Source organism: Heterostelium album, assembly GCF_000004825.1.
Source record: "Heterostelium album PN500 unplaced genomic scaffold PPL_scaffold2, whole genome shotgun sequence".
Classification (NCBI taxonomy): Eukaryota; Evosea; class Eumycetozoa; order Acytosteliales; family Acytosteliaceae; genus Heterostelium; species Heterostelium album.
Window position 1 is genome coordinate 815,224 of NW_008805064.1, and position 16,290 is coordinate 831,513.

At 30.9% G+C, this 16,290-nt stretch overlaps 9 protein-coding genes across 9 annotated transcripts; 5 read left to right on the forward strand and 4 right to left on the reverse strand.

The window, feature by feature from the left end:
* Positions 1-331: 331 nt before the first annotated feature.
* Positions 332-3,154, reverse strand: culE (cullin family protein; the record flags this gene model as incomplete). Its single annotated transcript, XM_020572647.1, has 6 exons — positions 332-1,086; positions 1,177-2,136; positions 2,224-2,467; positions 2,587-2,691; positions 2,858-2,960; positions 3,030-3,154. The coding sequence occupies 6 exons, from the start codon at positions 3,152-3,154 to the stop codon at positions 332-334; spliced, it is 2,292 nt and encodes a 763-aa protein (XP_020436764.1).
* An 800-nt stretch (positions 3,155-3,954) lies between these two features.
* PPL_01642 (uncharacterized protein) lies at positions 3,955-4,706 on the forward strand (the record flags this gene model as incomplete). The annotated part of the gene is made up of 4 exons (XM_020572648.1): positions 3,955-4,037; positions 4,138-4,205; positions 4,306-4,443; positions 4,528-4,706. 4 exons carry the CDS (start codon positions 3,955-3,957, stop codon positions 4,704-4,706), a joined length of 468 nt encoding a protein of 155 aa, XP_020436765.1.
* Positions 4,707-4,870: 164 nt separating this feature from the next.
* On the reverse strand, positions 4,871-5,985 carry PPL_01643 (alpha/beta hydrolase; the record flags this gene model as incomplete). The annotated part of the gene is made up of 2 exons (XM_020572649.1): positions 4,871-5,625; positions 5,733-5,985. 2 exons carry the CDS (start codon positions 5,983-5,985, stop codon positions 4,871-4,873), a joined length of 1,008 nt encoding a protein of 335 aa, XP_020436766.1.
* A 907-nt stretch (positions 5,986-6,892) lies between these two features.
* PPL_01644 (uncharacterized protein) lies at positions 6,893-7,396 on the reverse strand (the record flags this gene model as incomplete). Its single annotated transcript, XM_020572650.1, has 2 exons — positions 6,893-7,068; positions 7,150-7,396. 2 exons carry the CDS (start codon positions 7,394-7,396, stop codon positions 6,893-6,895), a joined length of 423 nt encoding a protein of 140 aa, XP_020436767.1.
* A 658-nt stretch (positions 7,397-8,054) lies between these two features.
* PPL_01645 (uncharacterized protein) lies at positions 8,055-9,498 on the forward strand (the record flags this gene model as incomplete). The annotated part of the gene is made up of 3 exons (XM_020572651.1): positions 8,055-8,124; positions 8,264-8,874; positions 8,947-9,498. 3 exons carry the CDS (start codon positions 8,055-8,057, stop codon positions 9,496-9,498), a joined length of 1,233 nt encoding a protein of 410 aa, XP_020436768.1.
* A 334-nt stretch (positions 9,499-9,832) lies between these two features.
* Positions 9,833-12,115, reverse strand: shkE (SH2 domain-containing protein; the record flags this gene model as incomplete). Its single annotated transcript, XM_020572652.1, has 4 exons — positions 9,833-10,311; positions 10,429-10,726; positions 10,812-11,510; positions 11,594-12,115. The coding sequence occupies 4 exons, from the start codon at positions 12,113-12,115 to the stop codon at positions 9,833-9,835; spliced, it is 1,998 nt and encodes a 665-aa protein (XP_020436769.1).
* An 898-nt stretch (positions 12,116-13,013) lies between these two features.
* On the forward strand, positions 13,014-13,772 carry ublcp1-2 (ubiquitin-like domain-containing CTD phosphatase 1; the record flags this gene model as incomplete). The annotated part of the gene is made up of 1 exon (XM_020572653.1): positions 13,014-13,772. One exon carries the CDS (start codon positions 13,014-13,016, stop codon positions 13,770-13,772), a length of 759 nt encoding a protein of 252 aa, XP_020436770.1.
* An 89-nt stretch (positions 13,773-13,861) lies between these two features.
* PPL_01648 (uncharacterized protein) lies at positions 13,862-14,633 on the forward strand (the record flags this gene model as incomplete). The annotated part of the gene is made up of 4 exons (XM_020572654.1): positions 13,862-14,009; positions 14,112-14,269; positions 14,356-14,523; positions 14,613-14,633. 4 exons carry the CDS (start codon positions 13,862-13,864, stop codon positions 14,631-14,633), a joined length of 495 nt encoding a protein of 164 aa, XP_020436771.1.
* Positions 14,634-14,997: 364 nt separating this feature from the next.
* PPL_01649 (phytanoyl-CoA dioxygenase family protein) lies at positions 14,998-16,218 on the forward strand (the record flags this gene model as incomplete). Its single annotated transcript, XM_020572655.1, has 3 exons — positions 14,998-15,260; positions 15,347-15,559; positions 15,648-16,218. The coding sequence occupies 3 exons, from the start codon at positions 14,998-15,000 to the stop codon at positions 16,216-16,218; spliced, it is 1,047 nt and encodes a 348-aa protein (XP_020436772.1).
* Between the last annotated feature and the right edge of the window lie 72 nt (positions 16,219-16,290).

The following is a 16,290-nucleotide window of genomic DNA, read 5'->3' on the forward strand; positions in this document are numbered from 1 at the left end:
TACTTTTATTACAAATATTCTATAAAATAAAAATAAAAAAATGTTATCAAAAACAGTTGAAAAAAAAACACAACAGCAGTTCCCTCATGATCATATTTAAACAAATCTACTTGTATACAAGTAGCAGTATAACTATTTTTTTTTTTTTGGTATCCAATTTGTTCAATTTTATTTAGAATACAACTTGTTATTATTTAATTATTGCTTTTTTGTTTTTTGAATATTTGATTTGTATGAATGATTGGGTGTGTTTTATGACAAAGATGAGTGGATTGTTGTTGTTGTGGTTGTAATTATTTAATTAATGTATATACCTTCAATACAATGAAGTTTAAGCTATATATTCGTATTTTCTTTGATTTTGGTTATCGTCAGATGTTCTCTTAATATATTCTTGATCGATGAGGTATTCGATGGCCTTCTTGATGGTTGGGATCTTTGGAGTGAACCACTTGCTGACCTGACTGGTGGTTTCTACGACGAGATCGTTGTGAGAGAGTACCTTCTTGGATTTCATAATACGTACAATGGCAGCTTGAAGCTTGAAGTAACGTTCCTTCTCAATCTCGGTTTGTGAGACGGTTTGGGCACCCTCAGAGGTCTTGGTCTCACCGATCTGCACAGCAATGTTACAGTTGACCTTCATCTTCTTGGAGGTGAACTTTGGATTGACAGAGAAGGTGGTGTCGTTGGTCCAGCTCTTGTAGTCTGCATTGTCAGATTCGATGACACCGATCTTGATGAGTGACAACAATGGCAAACGAATGGTGTTCTCATCCAAACCAATGGTATCAAGAATTTGGAATCTGGTGATCTTATCACTCGAGTTCAACATCAACAAAACGGCCATTTGATAGGCAGTTGTTGTCAATTTGTAAACCTTGCCTTTAACTTGACGGGAATCAACGTCGGCTCTGGAGAAATCATACAAGAAAGTCAAAACTCTACCCTTGTAACTGGATTTGTAGAATTTCTCAAAGTAGGTCAAAGATGGAAGCATTTCAGTTGGTGGTTTGAATGGTGTAGTAGATGTCTTATTAGACAATGACCATGAACCATTTGTTAATACATAAAAGTTGAATGTATCTAAAAGGATTTAATAAATTAGTTATCAACTCTTTTTTAAAAAAACAAAACAAAACAAACAAAAAAACTTATAAAAGTAAAGCTACTTACATGGTAGAGTTAAACCTTGATCATTTAGATAATTTTGGAAGTTGGTGTTGATATCTTTACACAATCTCATATCGTTAATCATTCTTGTCAATTTAGTACAGTAGTCGAAACCTTGGTGAGCCTTGAGCTTGTTGATCATGGAAGCTTCGGCATCTTCGCTTGCAGAGAGATCCTCTACGAGTCTCTTTGACAACATCTTTTGGTAGTTCAACATGAAAATATCCTTGTCTGGGAGGTATCTAAAGAGACAAACGGCCTCTGAGAGTTTGACTTCCAACTCTGCTTCGTCACTGATGTGATATGGACCCTTTCTCAAGATTTGATCACAGAACTTTGAGAGGACCACTGGAATGTTTGATTCCTTCTTACGCTCGTCGTAGGACGCTGGATTGTTGTTGATGACAATGGAGAACGACTGGTCCATGGCCGAGTGGAAACGAGAGTCATTGTTGAAGCAGTTTTTAATGAGACGGTTGAAACGGTTCCAGATCTCGAGCAAGATCTTCACCAAGACCTGTGGCTTCTCCTGTGCCTCCTTGAGATCCTTCTCGATCTCCTTGAGACCCTCGATCTTGATAAACTCTTGGAGCTTGACACGCAGTGTCTCGAGATGGTCGACACGAAGCAACAAGTTGTACATCATAGTCAACTCTTCTTCCTTGTTCTCGGTCAACAAGTCCAAGAACTTGTTGGCAAACTCCTCTTTGTAATCTATAATCAAAGTTTGATTCAACAATGGATCCAACTTGTCCAAGGTGGAAGCAGAGTGCATAAACTTTTGTACTCTGGCACGTTCCTCTTCCACTCTCTTTGAAATGTGCTTCATGTATCCCGGAATACCATTCTTTGCTACATAGTCCAACGACTCTACCTTGTAGAACTTTTCAGTCTCTGACAAGAATCTTGCTTCAAAGTATTGTTGGTATACTTCAAGTTTATTCTTTTCTGGACCCAATTGTACTGTTTAAATAAATAAATATTATTAATAATCAATTGATTTTTTATCAAAAGAATAATCAATCTTTTTTTTTTTCATGTTATACATACCATAACACTCTAAAGTGTCAGCCAATACTTGGAGATTTGAGGAATCTCTGTCTTCTCTGTCGTTTTGAATGATCTTCAAGAGAGAGGCTGATAGTTTGTTGTTTAATTTATCAAAGGCAGCTTTCTTCCATGCATTGAGACCATCTTGCATAATCTTTGATTGTGGTGGACTGCTTTGCGATGGACCTCCAGTACCACTGACTGGTGTACTTCTACTAGAGTTATCACTTGCATAGATTCTATTCTATAAGATTATAATAATAGATTGTTGTTTTAAAAATAAGTAACCAACTTTGCTTTTTTTTTTTTTTTTTTGCAAATCTACAAAAAAAAAATATTTTTTTTTTATATAATGATACATACAACTGGTTCTAACCAATTCTTTAATACTTTTGCGGAGAACTTCCAGTCATTCCATTTATTTCTAAAGTATAACAAAAGATCATAATCTGTCAAATCATCAGCACCCTAAAAAATTTTTAAAAAATGGTTAACAATCTGTTTTTATTTTTATTGGTCTTCCCTCAAAAACTTGATTTGTCAAATTGCTCATATAATATTTTCTTCTTTATTTCTTTTTTTTATATATAGTTATTCTATGATTGTTGTATGTTTGTTTTAATGATATAATTACCTTTATGATTTCAGCAGCTTTTGATGCTAAAAGATTTTCAATCTTTGGATAGAAATCCTTCAATACACCATCGTTTTGAGATGAACAATAGTTATATACAATGCTTTAATTGATAATAATGGATGTTAAAAAACTTAAAATAATAATATTAATAGATTTCAATAAAACCTACGTGTAAATAGCCATATAAGTTTGATTGTTCAAACCCTTATTGAGGTGAACGAAAATATCTTGGAAAGGCTTTTCACATGATTCCCATAATGATTCAAGTGTAATATTTTGATTGTTGTTGGCCATCATTTATCTTTTCTATTCTATTCTATACTTATATTTATATGACTAACTATATTTATACTATGGTTGTTATTGTTGTTGTTACAAAAATAAAAAAATAAACAATACAAATGATTGATTTAAGTTGATATTTTTAGTTTAGTTGATATTCTAATATAATCTATTGTTTATCTTCTAATCTAATATGTTCTCACTTCTCTCTCTATCTGATAAAATTAAAAAAACAATACTATGAAAAGAGTTAGTTACAAACTAACACACAAACAGATATAAAAACAAAAAGAAAACAAAAAACTCAAAAAAAAAAAACCAAGATTGATTTTCCTCAATTTAATTTGAAAATTTTAATTATTTTTAAAAAAAAAACAAAGATTTTTAAGAATGAGAATTTTTTAATAATTCTATGAAGATTTTTCTAAACTTGTTGGTTCCAATTTTTTTGATCAAAACGTAAATCAATAAATAAATTAACAAATAAATATATAATTATTATTAACAAAACAAGTTCACTTTAAATTAATATTAAAAAAAACGATGTTTTATGAATTATAAATGTTTCTTTATTATTTTGTTTTTAATTTTGATTTTTTTTTTTAATTTTTTAATTTTTTAATTTTTTATTTGCTTGATTTTGTTAACACAAAACAAAACATTCAGATTATGTTTTAATGGGTAGCAGAAATTTCATTGTTTTCTTTGTTGTTGGTTTTGTTTTGATAGAGATGATGTTGTTTAGATCAGCGACACGCTCTTTGAGTTTAGTTTCAGCCTCAAATATAGTTGGTGCCAATTCAAAGACTACAATGTCATCTTCATTCAATGATATTCAGTTCGATCAGCAACAAAATCAGTTTTGTTCACTAAGCGATAAGAAATGTAAACCTTGGTATGACAATTAGTTAATTATTATTTATGAGTTTTAGTAGTTCACAACAAAGTTATTTATTTACCTATCTATCTATTCTTTGTTTTATAACATAAAAAAGTGAAGGAGGTGATGTATATAAACTATCATTAGATAAATCAAAAGAATTACTTGAGAAAATACATAAAAGTAAGTAAACTTATAAAATAAACTACAATTGATTAGTATATATTTATTTAGTTTATTAATATTTTTGTTTGTTTGTTTATTAATAATAATAAAACAAAAGATTGGACACTATCAAGCGAATCAGAACCATTTAAAATAAGTAGAAAATGGAGAATGCCATTCCCTAAATCAGTAGAGTTGGTAAATTCCGTTGCACAGATAGCAGAGGATGAAGGTCATCATCCAGATATATCAATTAGTAAGTTATTTTATATTAATACTAATATATATCAATTGCAAGTAAGTTATATATACTTATTAATATATATTGCTTTATATTTAGAATCATATTGGAATTTAGAAATAGAATTATATACACATGCTTTGAATGGTTTGTCAGAGAATGACTTTATTGTTGCATCAAAGATCGATGATATACCACTGGCAAGCTATGAACCACCAAAAAGAAAGAAAGCTATAAATACTTCTACATCTTCATCTTCATCTTCATCATCATCTTGAGAAATAAATATAAAAAAAATAAAAAAAAGGAAAACTAAACAAACTTGGAGTGTGTAAAGATAAAACTAGTTTTATTTGTAATAATATTATTATATTATATTATATTATATTATTGTTATTTATAAATATATAAATGTTAATGAAAAAAAAGAAAATTATTATTATTAAAGCTTTGATATAAAGCTAACTAATCTTTGTTGATATTCTTCTGGTGGTACGTTGTCGCTGGCTGGCATGTGGAGTGGTTTCTCATTGTCGATGGTCCACAGTTCCTTTGGTTCTTTGGCTGCTTTGTACAGTTGTACGGCGTGTGAGTATGGAACGACTGGATCGGCAGTCGAATGAATGATAAGCAGTGGTTTCGGTGAGATTTTCTCGATCATCTCGATAGGGACGTCGCGCGCGCTCAAATTCGACTCGGAGAACAACAGCTTTATCATTGTGAATCCGGTGACAATGTCGATCAGCATTTGTGGTGGATTCGTTGGGAGAATCGCTTGGAATCGTTCGACCGGCTTGAATGCCTTGACTCCCTCACGGAGGTTCTTGTAGATGTTATGTGACCATGCTGCGCGTGGATGCATGTAGCTCGCCTCGGCGATGACTCCGTCGATGAGGTCGCGGTCTTTGCCGGCGGCCACCAAGACACTACCGGCACCCATCGACATTCCTGTGAGGATGATCTTCTTTGACTGCTGTGGATAGTCGCTTCTGACGACACGGATGGCAGCACGGACATCCTTGTGTTCACGCAACGAGTAGCCAAGACCACGACCGACTTGGTCAATGTCACCCAAACCGTCACGACAATCGAAAATGAAAACATTCAGTCCAACCTGATTGTAAATCTTGATTTGATCAAAATATTGGTATTTATCTCTACCTGATCCATGTACAACGATAATTGTATAATGTAAATCTGATGTAATAATAAAATTTCCAGAAAGAATAAATATTAGTTTTGGAATGTTTTTTTTTTTTCAAATAAAAGATTTCAAAAAATTTGAAATAGGTAATAATATTTACCATTATCAGGTTTGGCTGGAATCCACCAACCACGTATCTTATGATCTGAATCGAATGCTTTGAATTCAATGTTGTCGAATTTCAGAGAGTGATGAGTCAATGGATTACCCTCTCCAATAATAATATGTCTCCACCATGGGAAGAACAGTAATGCTCTCGAGGTAAAGAATGTGAATGCACCCATCAACAAGCTTAAAAATATTACCATAACAATTGATCCATTGATTAAATAATTTAAAAGTGTTTCAAACATCTTTTTGTCTTTTTTTTTGGAATCAATCTAAATATATATATGACTTTTTGTAATGTTTTAAACTGTTTTTTTTCTGATGTTCAATGAATATATAAATATAAAGACTGACTAACTAATAATTTAAATAAATATATTATAAAACTAAATTTTAAGAAGAATAGAATTAGAGAATTAGATAAAACATTGTTTTATATTATCAATAGTTAGAAAATATAAATAAAATAAAAAATCTACCTACCATATATGACAAATAGAGTTACCCCAATGTGCTGATTAAAATAAAACTAATTATAATTATGATTTTGATATGTGTGTGAAATTATGTGTTTGTTATCGGTAGATTGGATTTAGATCTTGTTTTTAATATATATTATCAAAATTTGAATGATATGTAATTATATAGTTATAGATAGTATAAGTGTTATAGAAAAATGTTATTAAATCAAGAATAGATAGATGTGGTATTGGTTAGATTAAAAATCACTTTAAAAGTATTTTTTTTTTTTTCTTTTTTTTTTTTTTTTAATTTTCATACCAATTTTTTTTTAAATATGCATATTTTTTTCATGAAAAACCGATAAAAGTTGTAAAGAGCATGATTGATTCGCTATTTTTGTGAAACATTGCTGCCCAAAAGCAATAAAAATACTCATCAAAAAATTACCACTTTATTAATCTTTGCAATAAAAAAAAAAATCATTATTTTTCACCAGAATAGAATAAAGAAAATCACGAATCTCTTAAAAAGTAAACATCTGATGAAGTAGATGATTCATTAAAATAAATATTGAAATTAACTAAGTAGTAGTTCATTCATTAATATTTTAATTCATTTAATTTATCAACTATTAATAATATATATTTTTTTGTTTTTGATTATTAATCTTTTTTTTTTTTTAATATTTGTTTATTGTTGTTTTGGAGCACCATTTGGGAAGAATGGTTGAGCTCCTGGTGGATATAAGTATCCATAGTAGTTTTGTGGGTAGTAGGTAAAGAGTGGTGGATAGTTGTTACCAAAGAGACCACCCAAGAAATTATTGTATCCACTGTTTCCACCTAAGAATCCAGAAAGCAAACCACCTATTTTTAAAACAAAAGTTTATAATCAATATCTGTAATATAAATGATTGATTGATTGATTGTTGAGATTATAATAATTACCTTGGTCAGTTGGGTATGGACGACTTGGGTATGGTTCGAAAAAGAATGGCCAAGTGAGACCAGCTTTTTGGATCAATTGTTGTAATCTTTGTTCCTTAATGGTATGAGGTTCGCTACCTTGGATAATGGATTCGGCTTCCTGGACCCATTTCCATTGTTGTCTTGCAGCTGGTACTGATTCCTCGTTAGCATAGGTGAATGCTGCAAATGACAACACTACCAATGTCACAATTAATAAAAATCTCATATTTTTTTTTGAAAATAAATATGAATTCTATAAATCTTTATCTTATTTGCTATATTTATTAAAAAACAACAAAAAACAACAAGTAAAATAACAATTATCAATAAAAAAAAAAATCATTATTACCTTAACAAACCAGAATTAAATTATAATTAATTTTATTTAAATATAATATGAATATATATCAATATTGAAACTAATGTAATTTTATTCATACTGAATGATCATCATTATCTTGACCCCATCTACCAATAGTAACACACCTACTTACTTTTCATTGTATAACAATGATCAGTTTGCTGTTGCATAAGTAAAAAAAACAAAAGTTGATGATACCACACAACACACTCTATTAAATTATAAACTCTATCACTTCATTATCATTACTAGTTATATAAGCGATTTGTGCTACTGTACTGTGTTATTGTTATACTTAAGTATCAAATATAAAAATATTATTTAATTTAAATATCTTTTTTGCATGTTTGTTTTTTGACGAACGAATGGAAAAAAAAAGATTGTTTTTTTTTTTCATTTTTATATTTATTTTTCTCTCTTTTTTTTATTACTCTTTTATTCTATTTTAGAATAGTTTGTTTGCTTTAGCCCGATCACCATATATATATTGTAGAATTAAGCTAAATAAAACGATAGTAAAAGAATGAGTGGGACTGCAGCTAAAAAGACAACTTTAAGCTCAATCGAGAGTAGATTAAGAGCAAACTCAAATTGTAAGTTGTATTGTTAAAAGATAGAGGTTTTCAAAAGAAGATCAGAGAATTGATTATTGTACACAATGAAATGAAACTAACACTCAATCAATCAATCAATCAATCAACATAATTGATACCAATTATCATTTTAATATAGGGATGAGTTCTGTTGTTAATTTAATAAAAGATCCAAATGCAATATCAGAGAATGCATCGTTTTCAAGTAGATTAAATAATGAAGCTGCATCTTTGAGTGAAGCATCGTCTTCGAGCACTGCCAATTCAATTGCACCGAATTCAACAGCATCTAATAATCATACAACGACAACGACTACGACAACTACAACTACAACCACCACCACCACTTCCAACACCAACTCAGCCAACAATGTAACAGATAAAAAACAATTAAAAGAGATTCTTAAAAAACAAATTAGTGATATGAAATTGAAAAGACAAGGAATGAAATCGAAATCATCTGAAAATAGTTTAACAAACAGTAATAATAATAATAGTAATAATAAGTATAAAGATATAGTTACACAGCCAATCAAAAAACAAAAGAGTGCCGATGGAAGTAAAAAAGATATTTTAATCAAAGAAGAGGAGATGAGTGAAGATGATGATGAAGATGATTATGATGATGATGAAGAAGAAGAAGATGAAGATGATTATGATAGTGAAGATGATGAAGATGAAGATGACGAAGATGAAGAAGATGATGAAGATGAAGATGAAGATAGTAAACCAACTAAAAAGATAATAAGTGTATGTAATAGTTGTATAAAACAAAATAAGAAGATCTTTATATTAATATCTTCTTATTATTATTGTTATTAGGGTGATGATTTACAATTTAGTACATTTGATTTCAGTAGTGGCGCGCCAGTACCAAGTTATTTGGCGGTGAAGAAGAATAAGAGCAAGCTATCAAAGGAGGAGTTGTTGAGACGTGCAGAGTTGAGAGAGAGAATCATAAAGAGAGCGGAGCAGACCGGTGAGGGAATTGAAATTGCAGAGACTCTAAAGTGGTCGTCCGCTCTCGACAAGGCAAAGGGTATCAAGGTGAAGGACAACGTTGCACTACTGAAGCGTTCCATCAAGAAAGAGAAAACCAAGAAACTAAAGAGTGAACGTGAGTGGAACGAACGAAAGAGAGACGTCGAAACAAAGAAACGTGAACGTATCAAGAAGAGAGAAGACAACATCAAGAAGAAGATCGACAAGAAGAAAGAAAGAAAGATGGGTGGTCCCAAGAAAGTAAAAGGTGGTCCACCAAAGAACAAAGGTAAAGACAACAAAAAGAAACCTGGAAACAAAAACAAGGGCGGTGATAATAATCAAAAGAGAGCTGGTTTCGAAGGTAAAAAGAAATCATTCTTAAATAAATAAGAAACTATAGGATTATTATTATATATAATAACCAATTATTATTATCTGAAAAATATTTTGGTTTTTAATATGGCAATTTTTATTATTTTTGTTTTGTTTTGGTTTGTTGGTTGTTGTTTTATTTTGTTTTGTTTTGTTTTGGTTTTGTTTTGATTTTGTTAACTATATGGTTATTATTATTATTATTATTATTATTATTATTATTATTATTATTATTATTATTATTATTATTATAAAGTAATTAATTAATAGATTCTATAGAATAGTTTTTAATATCTTTTTTTTTTTTTCTTTTTGGATCTATTTAAAATTTAAATTTGAATAATTATTAATGTTAATCGTTTACGTATGGTATCTTGATTTCAGCGTGTGGACATTCTGGACCTAGATTTCCGATTTGCTTTAAACGATCTACGATTGCTATTATGCTGTTAAATGTAATGTCGACACTGTCGATCGGTACGAGATACTTGAAACCAAGTGGGAACTCCACGGATTGTGTGACATCTTCACGTACGACACGCTTATGTGTTGGCTTGCCCGATTTGATCTTTGAAATGGTGAGAGGCGTACGAATGGGATCGTTCAGCGAAAGACGAATTAAAAATGTATTCTCTGGACGACCACGTAATCTACGTTCGGAAACATCACGTGAAATATCAAAGTGGAACCACTTCTTCTTTAACACCTCTGACATCTCTCTGAGAATCGGTGCTGCACCGCTCTTAAAGAATGGACCGAACCACTTTGTCATTAAATCGAATCTCTCAATATTAACCATTCCATCGTTTTCATCATCTGAATTTGTTGAAACTAAATTATTGTTGTTGTTGTTGTTGTTGTAGTTGTTGTTGGATTTCATTAAATCAATTAATTAATTAATCAATCAATAAACTAAAAAAAGTTTAATCTTTGTTTGAGACTACTTACCGAATAATTTTGAAAGTAATTTTAATTCTGAAATATCTACACCAACGGCCTCTGAAAGTTTCAATGCCAACAGTGACCACTTTACATCCTCGGGTGAACCAAATGATGCCTTCCAAAAAGCAGATGCACTTGGATCGCTGATTGCTATATCTATCAACACTTCGTTCATCTTTGCAAACACCTCTGAGAATGATGGTCTTGCCGATGCATCGTGATCCCAACATCTACTCATCAAATTTGCCAATGATCTTGGGAAATAATTTGGTATTGTTGGTCTTAATCTTTTATTACAAATTGCCTTGAAAATAAAATAAAGAGATAACTTAGTGATGATTTGAAATATATATTTATATAAATATATCTATATAATTATTTATACATACATCTGAAAATGGTTCCAATTCAGTATAATCTGGGAATAACTCTTCACAGGTAGCCAGCTCATAGAGGATCAATCCAAAGCTATATACATCTGCTTTCTCATTGAATTCCTGCTTCATCATTACTTCCGGCGCCATGTAGAGTGCCGTTCCTTTGGGACCACGCTGATCGGTGGTGGTGGTACCAGATTTCAATACCTGTGAGAATCCAAAATCCGTTATCTTTACTGTGTTGTCTTTGCCGATCATCAGATTCGCCAGTTTCAAATCACGATGCAGAATATTACAGATGCCGTGTAGCCAATTCATTCCGACGGCTGCATCGTGTGCCATTTTCATACGTTGATAGAGAGCGGGTGGTTCGGTACCGTCGCACGGATGTATGATCTTTTCGAGATCGGAATGCATCAGTTCCGAAACGATCATAATCTTTCCGGGCTTGGTGCATGCACCCATGCACATAACAACGTTCGGGTGGAAAATCTGCTTCCAAATCTCAACCTCGTTCTTGAATGCCTTCAACTCTGACTCGCTCAATGTCTGCTTCTTTGGCACCTTGACAGCCACCTTCTTTCCACGACAGGTTGCACGATACACCTTACCATATGCACCGCCACCCAAATGGTCAACTTTTGGGTCGAAAATGATTTCCTCTGGTGGAATCTCTGGTGGTCCTGAACTTTTATGACTATGATGATGATGCTTTTTATTATATTATATTATTCATTTATTAATAACTATATCGATATTATCATGAATCATTTTTAGTTATTGATTTGACTTACTTTTCTTTTTTGTGGATCCGATGATGAACTACCAGTGCCACCACCGAGAATACTAATCAATGGAACTGTGGCTGGTTGTTGTTGCTGTTGTGTTGGAACACCAATTGGTGGATTCGAGTGAACTAGTGTGAATGGTTGATTGTGGACGATGGTTGTGGTGGTCGTCGTTGGTAGATGTTCTGGTGTACCAGCATAGTTGTAGGAATCACTGTAGTTGTCAATTGGCTTTTGTTGTTGCTGTTGTTCACCAATTGGTGTGCTGCTTCCACTTGATTGTTGTTGTTGTTGTTGTTGTTGATCAATGAGTAGATCACCGAAATGTAACTCTAGAAACTTCATTTTCGATTCGATGGTGTCTCTTATGGAGACGTTATCGATCTGCTGTTGTTGTGGTTGCTGTTGTTGCTGTGGTTGTTGCAAAACATTCAGGATGTTCTTCAGCTGCATATAGTAAGATGACACCTTCTCTCTGTCCGAGGGTGGATCGGAATACAAATAGTTCTTAATCAATGCATAATCCATATTTGTATATGTTGATCGCTACTTATTATATTCTATTATATTATTATTTTTGACGATCCTGACCAAAAAAAAAAAAAAAAAAAACCAACTTCTTCAAATTCCAAAATATAAATCTATTAATTTATAAATAAATAATCTACAGTATTTAAATGAGTGAAAATGTAAGTATTGTTTTTTTTTGTGATGGATAAAAAAAAAAATTCACCACTGCTGAAAGTTACCACATACTAATCAAAAGTTTTTTTTGTTTTATTGAAAAAAAAAAAAATCAAAATATCAAAATCAAGTTAAAAAAAAAGATCATTTAAAATATTAAGTTATATCTTTTTTAGAAATTGTTTACCATAGGTATTAAACATTGTTATTGTCACAATTCTTTTCTCTTTTTTTCTTTTTTTTTTATTAAGAAAGATGATGAAAAAAAAAAGTTAAATAGACATCCATCCAATCTAACTTACTTCGATTTAAATTAAATTATTTTGAAAAAATTATTGTTTTTGGGGTGAATAGTATTGAATGTTTTTGAAATGAAAAAAAATAAAAACTACTATTATTAATAATTGAAATATATATATTTATTTTCAAAAAGATTTAAAAATTAATCTTTATTTATCTATTGTTTTTTTATATATATATATTTATTAATTCTTTTTTTTTTTTTGTTTTTTTTTTCGTTTTTTTTATATTTCTTTCTGTAAATAATTGTAATTAGAAACTGTAACTTTAAAGTGTTAAATTAAAAGAGGTCATCATCGGTTTTGAAGTTTGTTAGTTTTTTTATTATTTATTGGAAAATTTAATAATAATAATAATAAATAATCATAAAGAAAACAAAAACCAATATATTAATATAAAATTTCAAATGTATATATATAATTAAACTATAAGATAAGTTAAAATGATATCACAAGATAATAATCAAGATAGTAGTTGTTTAACAACTACCACAACAACAACAACATCATCATCATCAACTACTACAATTACAGGTGGTGTTGAAGATTCCCCAACGATGTCAACAACTACCACTCTTATCAAGGAAGGTGCAAGCACAATCATTATCGATTCATCACCACTTAAGAAAGAAATAGAATGCACAAAGAGTGTCGTTGTTGTTGTTGCTGCTGCTGCTACTACTACTACTACTGAGGAGTTGTTGCAACAAGAGAAACCAAAAGAAGCGGAATTGGTTAATATTTGTGCAAAATGGAGTGGCAAAGAGTATAGAGTGTCTGTCGAGCGTAGTGAAACCATAGCCGACTTGAAGAGAAAGTTGGAATCACTTACGAACGTACTGATCAAGCGTCAAAAGATACTGGGATTATCAAAGGGAATGCTACCACCCGATGAAACGGTCATTGGTACTCTCAATATACCGGCGAATCACAATATCATCATGATGGGCACACCAGAGGCAAACATTATCGTACAGCTGCCAGTGGAGAATGAGAATGTGTTCAACGATCTCGAATTCGACTACATTCCAGACTCTGATGAAATATCACATCTCGAGAAGAATCAAAACAAACTCGTTAAATATCGTGCCAAAGCAGAGATCTCTGTCATCAATCAACCACGCACCAACAAGAAACTATTGGTACTCGATCTGGATCATACCATTCTCGATTTCAAAGATCAAGATGTAGCGAGTAATTAATTAATTTTGTTAATCCAATTCTGGAGATATAGATATAATAATTTGACTTACCAAAACTATTTTTTTAATTGGAACAACAAACAACAGATATGAAAAGACCTTACCTTGAGGAATTCTTGAAATCATCATACGAGGATTACGATATTGCGATTTGGTCACAAACAAGCTGGAAATGGATTGAAATTAAATTAACAGAATTAGGTTTATTAACAAACCCAAACTTTAAAATAGGTTTTGGTATGTAATAACATTAATCAAACCGCATCTGTTTGAAAGGTTTAATAATTAAATTAACTATTAATTTTTAATATTTTCCTATTCTAAATGATTATCATTTAGTTCTTGATCAGACATTGATGTTTTCAGTAACTACATATCGACCGGTACCAGGTAAAAGTAAAGATAGAACTAAAATCAAACACCAAGTTAAAGCGTTGGATATCATTTGGAGTCATAAAACACTTGGCCAATATTATTCAGCTCAAAACACTTTACATGTAAATAGATAGGAAAAGCAAGCACATCTGTTTGGATTAGTATATTAATTTAAATGACAATTATCATTTTTTATTTTTATTTATAGGTTGATGATTTAAGTAAGAATTTTGCAATGAATCCAAAGAATGGTGTACACATTCCAGCGTTTAAAAGAAAAGAACCACGGTCACAATCAGACAATGTATTATTATTTTTATCAAAATACCTAAAGATTGTAGCAACTGAGACTGATTTAACAAAATTAAATCATAATGTATGTATTGCTTTAGAATGTTTGGAATCAAAAATATTAAGAAATATCAATTCTAATCATTCATTACATTACATTTCTCAATATTTTAGGAATGGACTAAAAAAGTTTAAAATAACAGAGAAAATTGTAAAAATGAATAACAAAACAAAATAATTACCACCAATTGGAAAGAAATATCAAAAATATACTACTAAAGAAAGAATAAATATTTTTGTATTTAAATTAAAGATTAATATCTGATTTGAATAATGTTTTCTGCTAAAATTATCAACAAACCGAACGAAACCCACAAAAAAGTCATGACAACCGATGAATCACATTTGCTAATTTGATGATTTTTTAATTTGACCAAGAAATTTCAAAATTATTTTTTTTTTTTAACTTTTTTAGGAAATTGATAGGAATTCATTAATTTTTTAATTTTTATATAAATTGAAGCTAAGTTGGTAAAAGCATTAAACAATAATTTAGAAAATGTCAACAACTACTACAACTACCACCACAAATTCAACTGATTCCAATAATGTTGGTGAAAGAATCACCAAAGATAACATGGAGAGTGTTTGTAACACTTACAGAGATGATTGGCCTGATTGGAGAAAGCATCTCTATCATAATGGTTGGGCTGTTGTTAGAGATGTTATACCAACAGAACGTTGTAAGGTATATAGTGATTCATTCTGGGATTGGATAGAGAATTTCAATACAGGTGTAAAGAGAAACAGTAAAAAATCATGGTAATATATAAAAACTATTTTTTACAATTAATCAATAGTTAGTTATTAATAATATTAAACTATAATAAATTAAATTGAATTAATAGGGAGACAGGAAGTTGGCCAAGTAGTATTCATGGTATCTTACAAAACTATGCATTTGGACAGAATCAATTCGTATGGGATATAAGATCTGAACAACCAATCATCGATGTCTTTACACAGGTGTACAATACAGATCAATTATTAGTAAGCTTTGATGGAGGAAATCTTTCGAAGCCCGTAAAGAAACAAGATAAAGATTGGTATCACTTTGATCAGTAAAGTATTAATAATATTATATTTAAATCTTTTGTTGGAATCCAAACAAAATATTAATTACTTTTTCGCAATTACTTATTTTTTTAGGGGAAGTAATAAATTTGGATTTAGATGTGTACAGGGTTTCCTTAATTTGAATGATTGTCAAGATAACGATGGTGGATTGATTCTTTATCAAGGATCACATCTGAAACATGACCAGTATTTCACAGAGACTGGTATAGATTCAAAGGGCGATTGGTACAAGTTTGAGGTTGAACCTAACGAACTAAGTTATTTCAAAGATTGCAAAAAGATCAAAGTAAACTGTAATATTGGTGATATCGTACTTTGGGATTCGAGAACCATTCATTATGCATGTGCCCCAACTTCAGATAAATGCCGTATGGTAGTTTACGTTTCTTATCAACCAGCATCATTGATATCGGAGGCCGATCTAGCCAAAAAAATCAATTGTTTCAACGAGAAGAGAATGACATCTCACTGGGCAGCTGAAAACATCAAAATGTTTGCCAAGAATCCAAGAACCTTTGGAGACAGCGATGTCATCAATAAATTCAGATATGATGAGGGAAGACTACCAACTCTTACACCAAGAGCTCAGCAACTAGCAGGATTGGTACCATATGAAAATCAATTTGAGGATCAATATGAATAAACTTTATCATCATTATTATTATTATAATAATTAGTTAATATGTTTTGTTTTAGATCATCACCAAACAAAGAA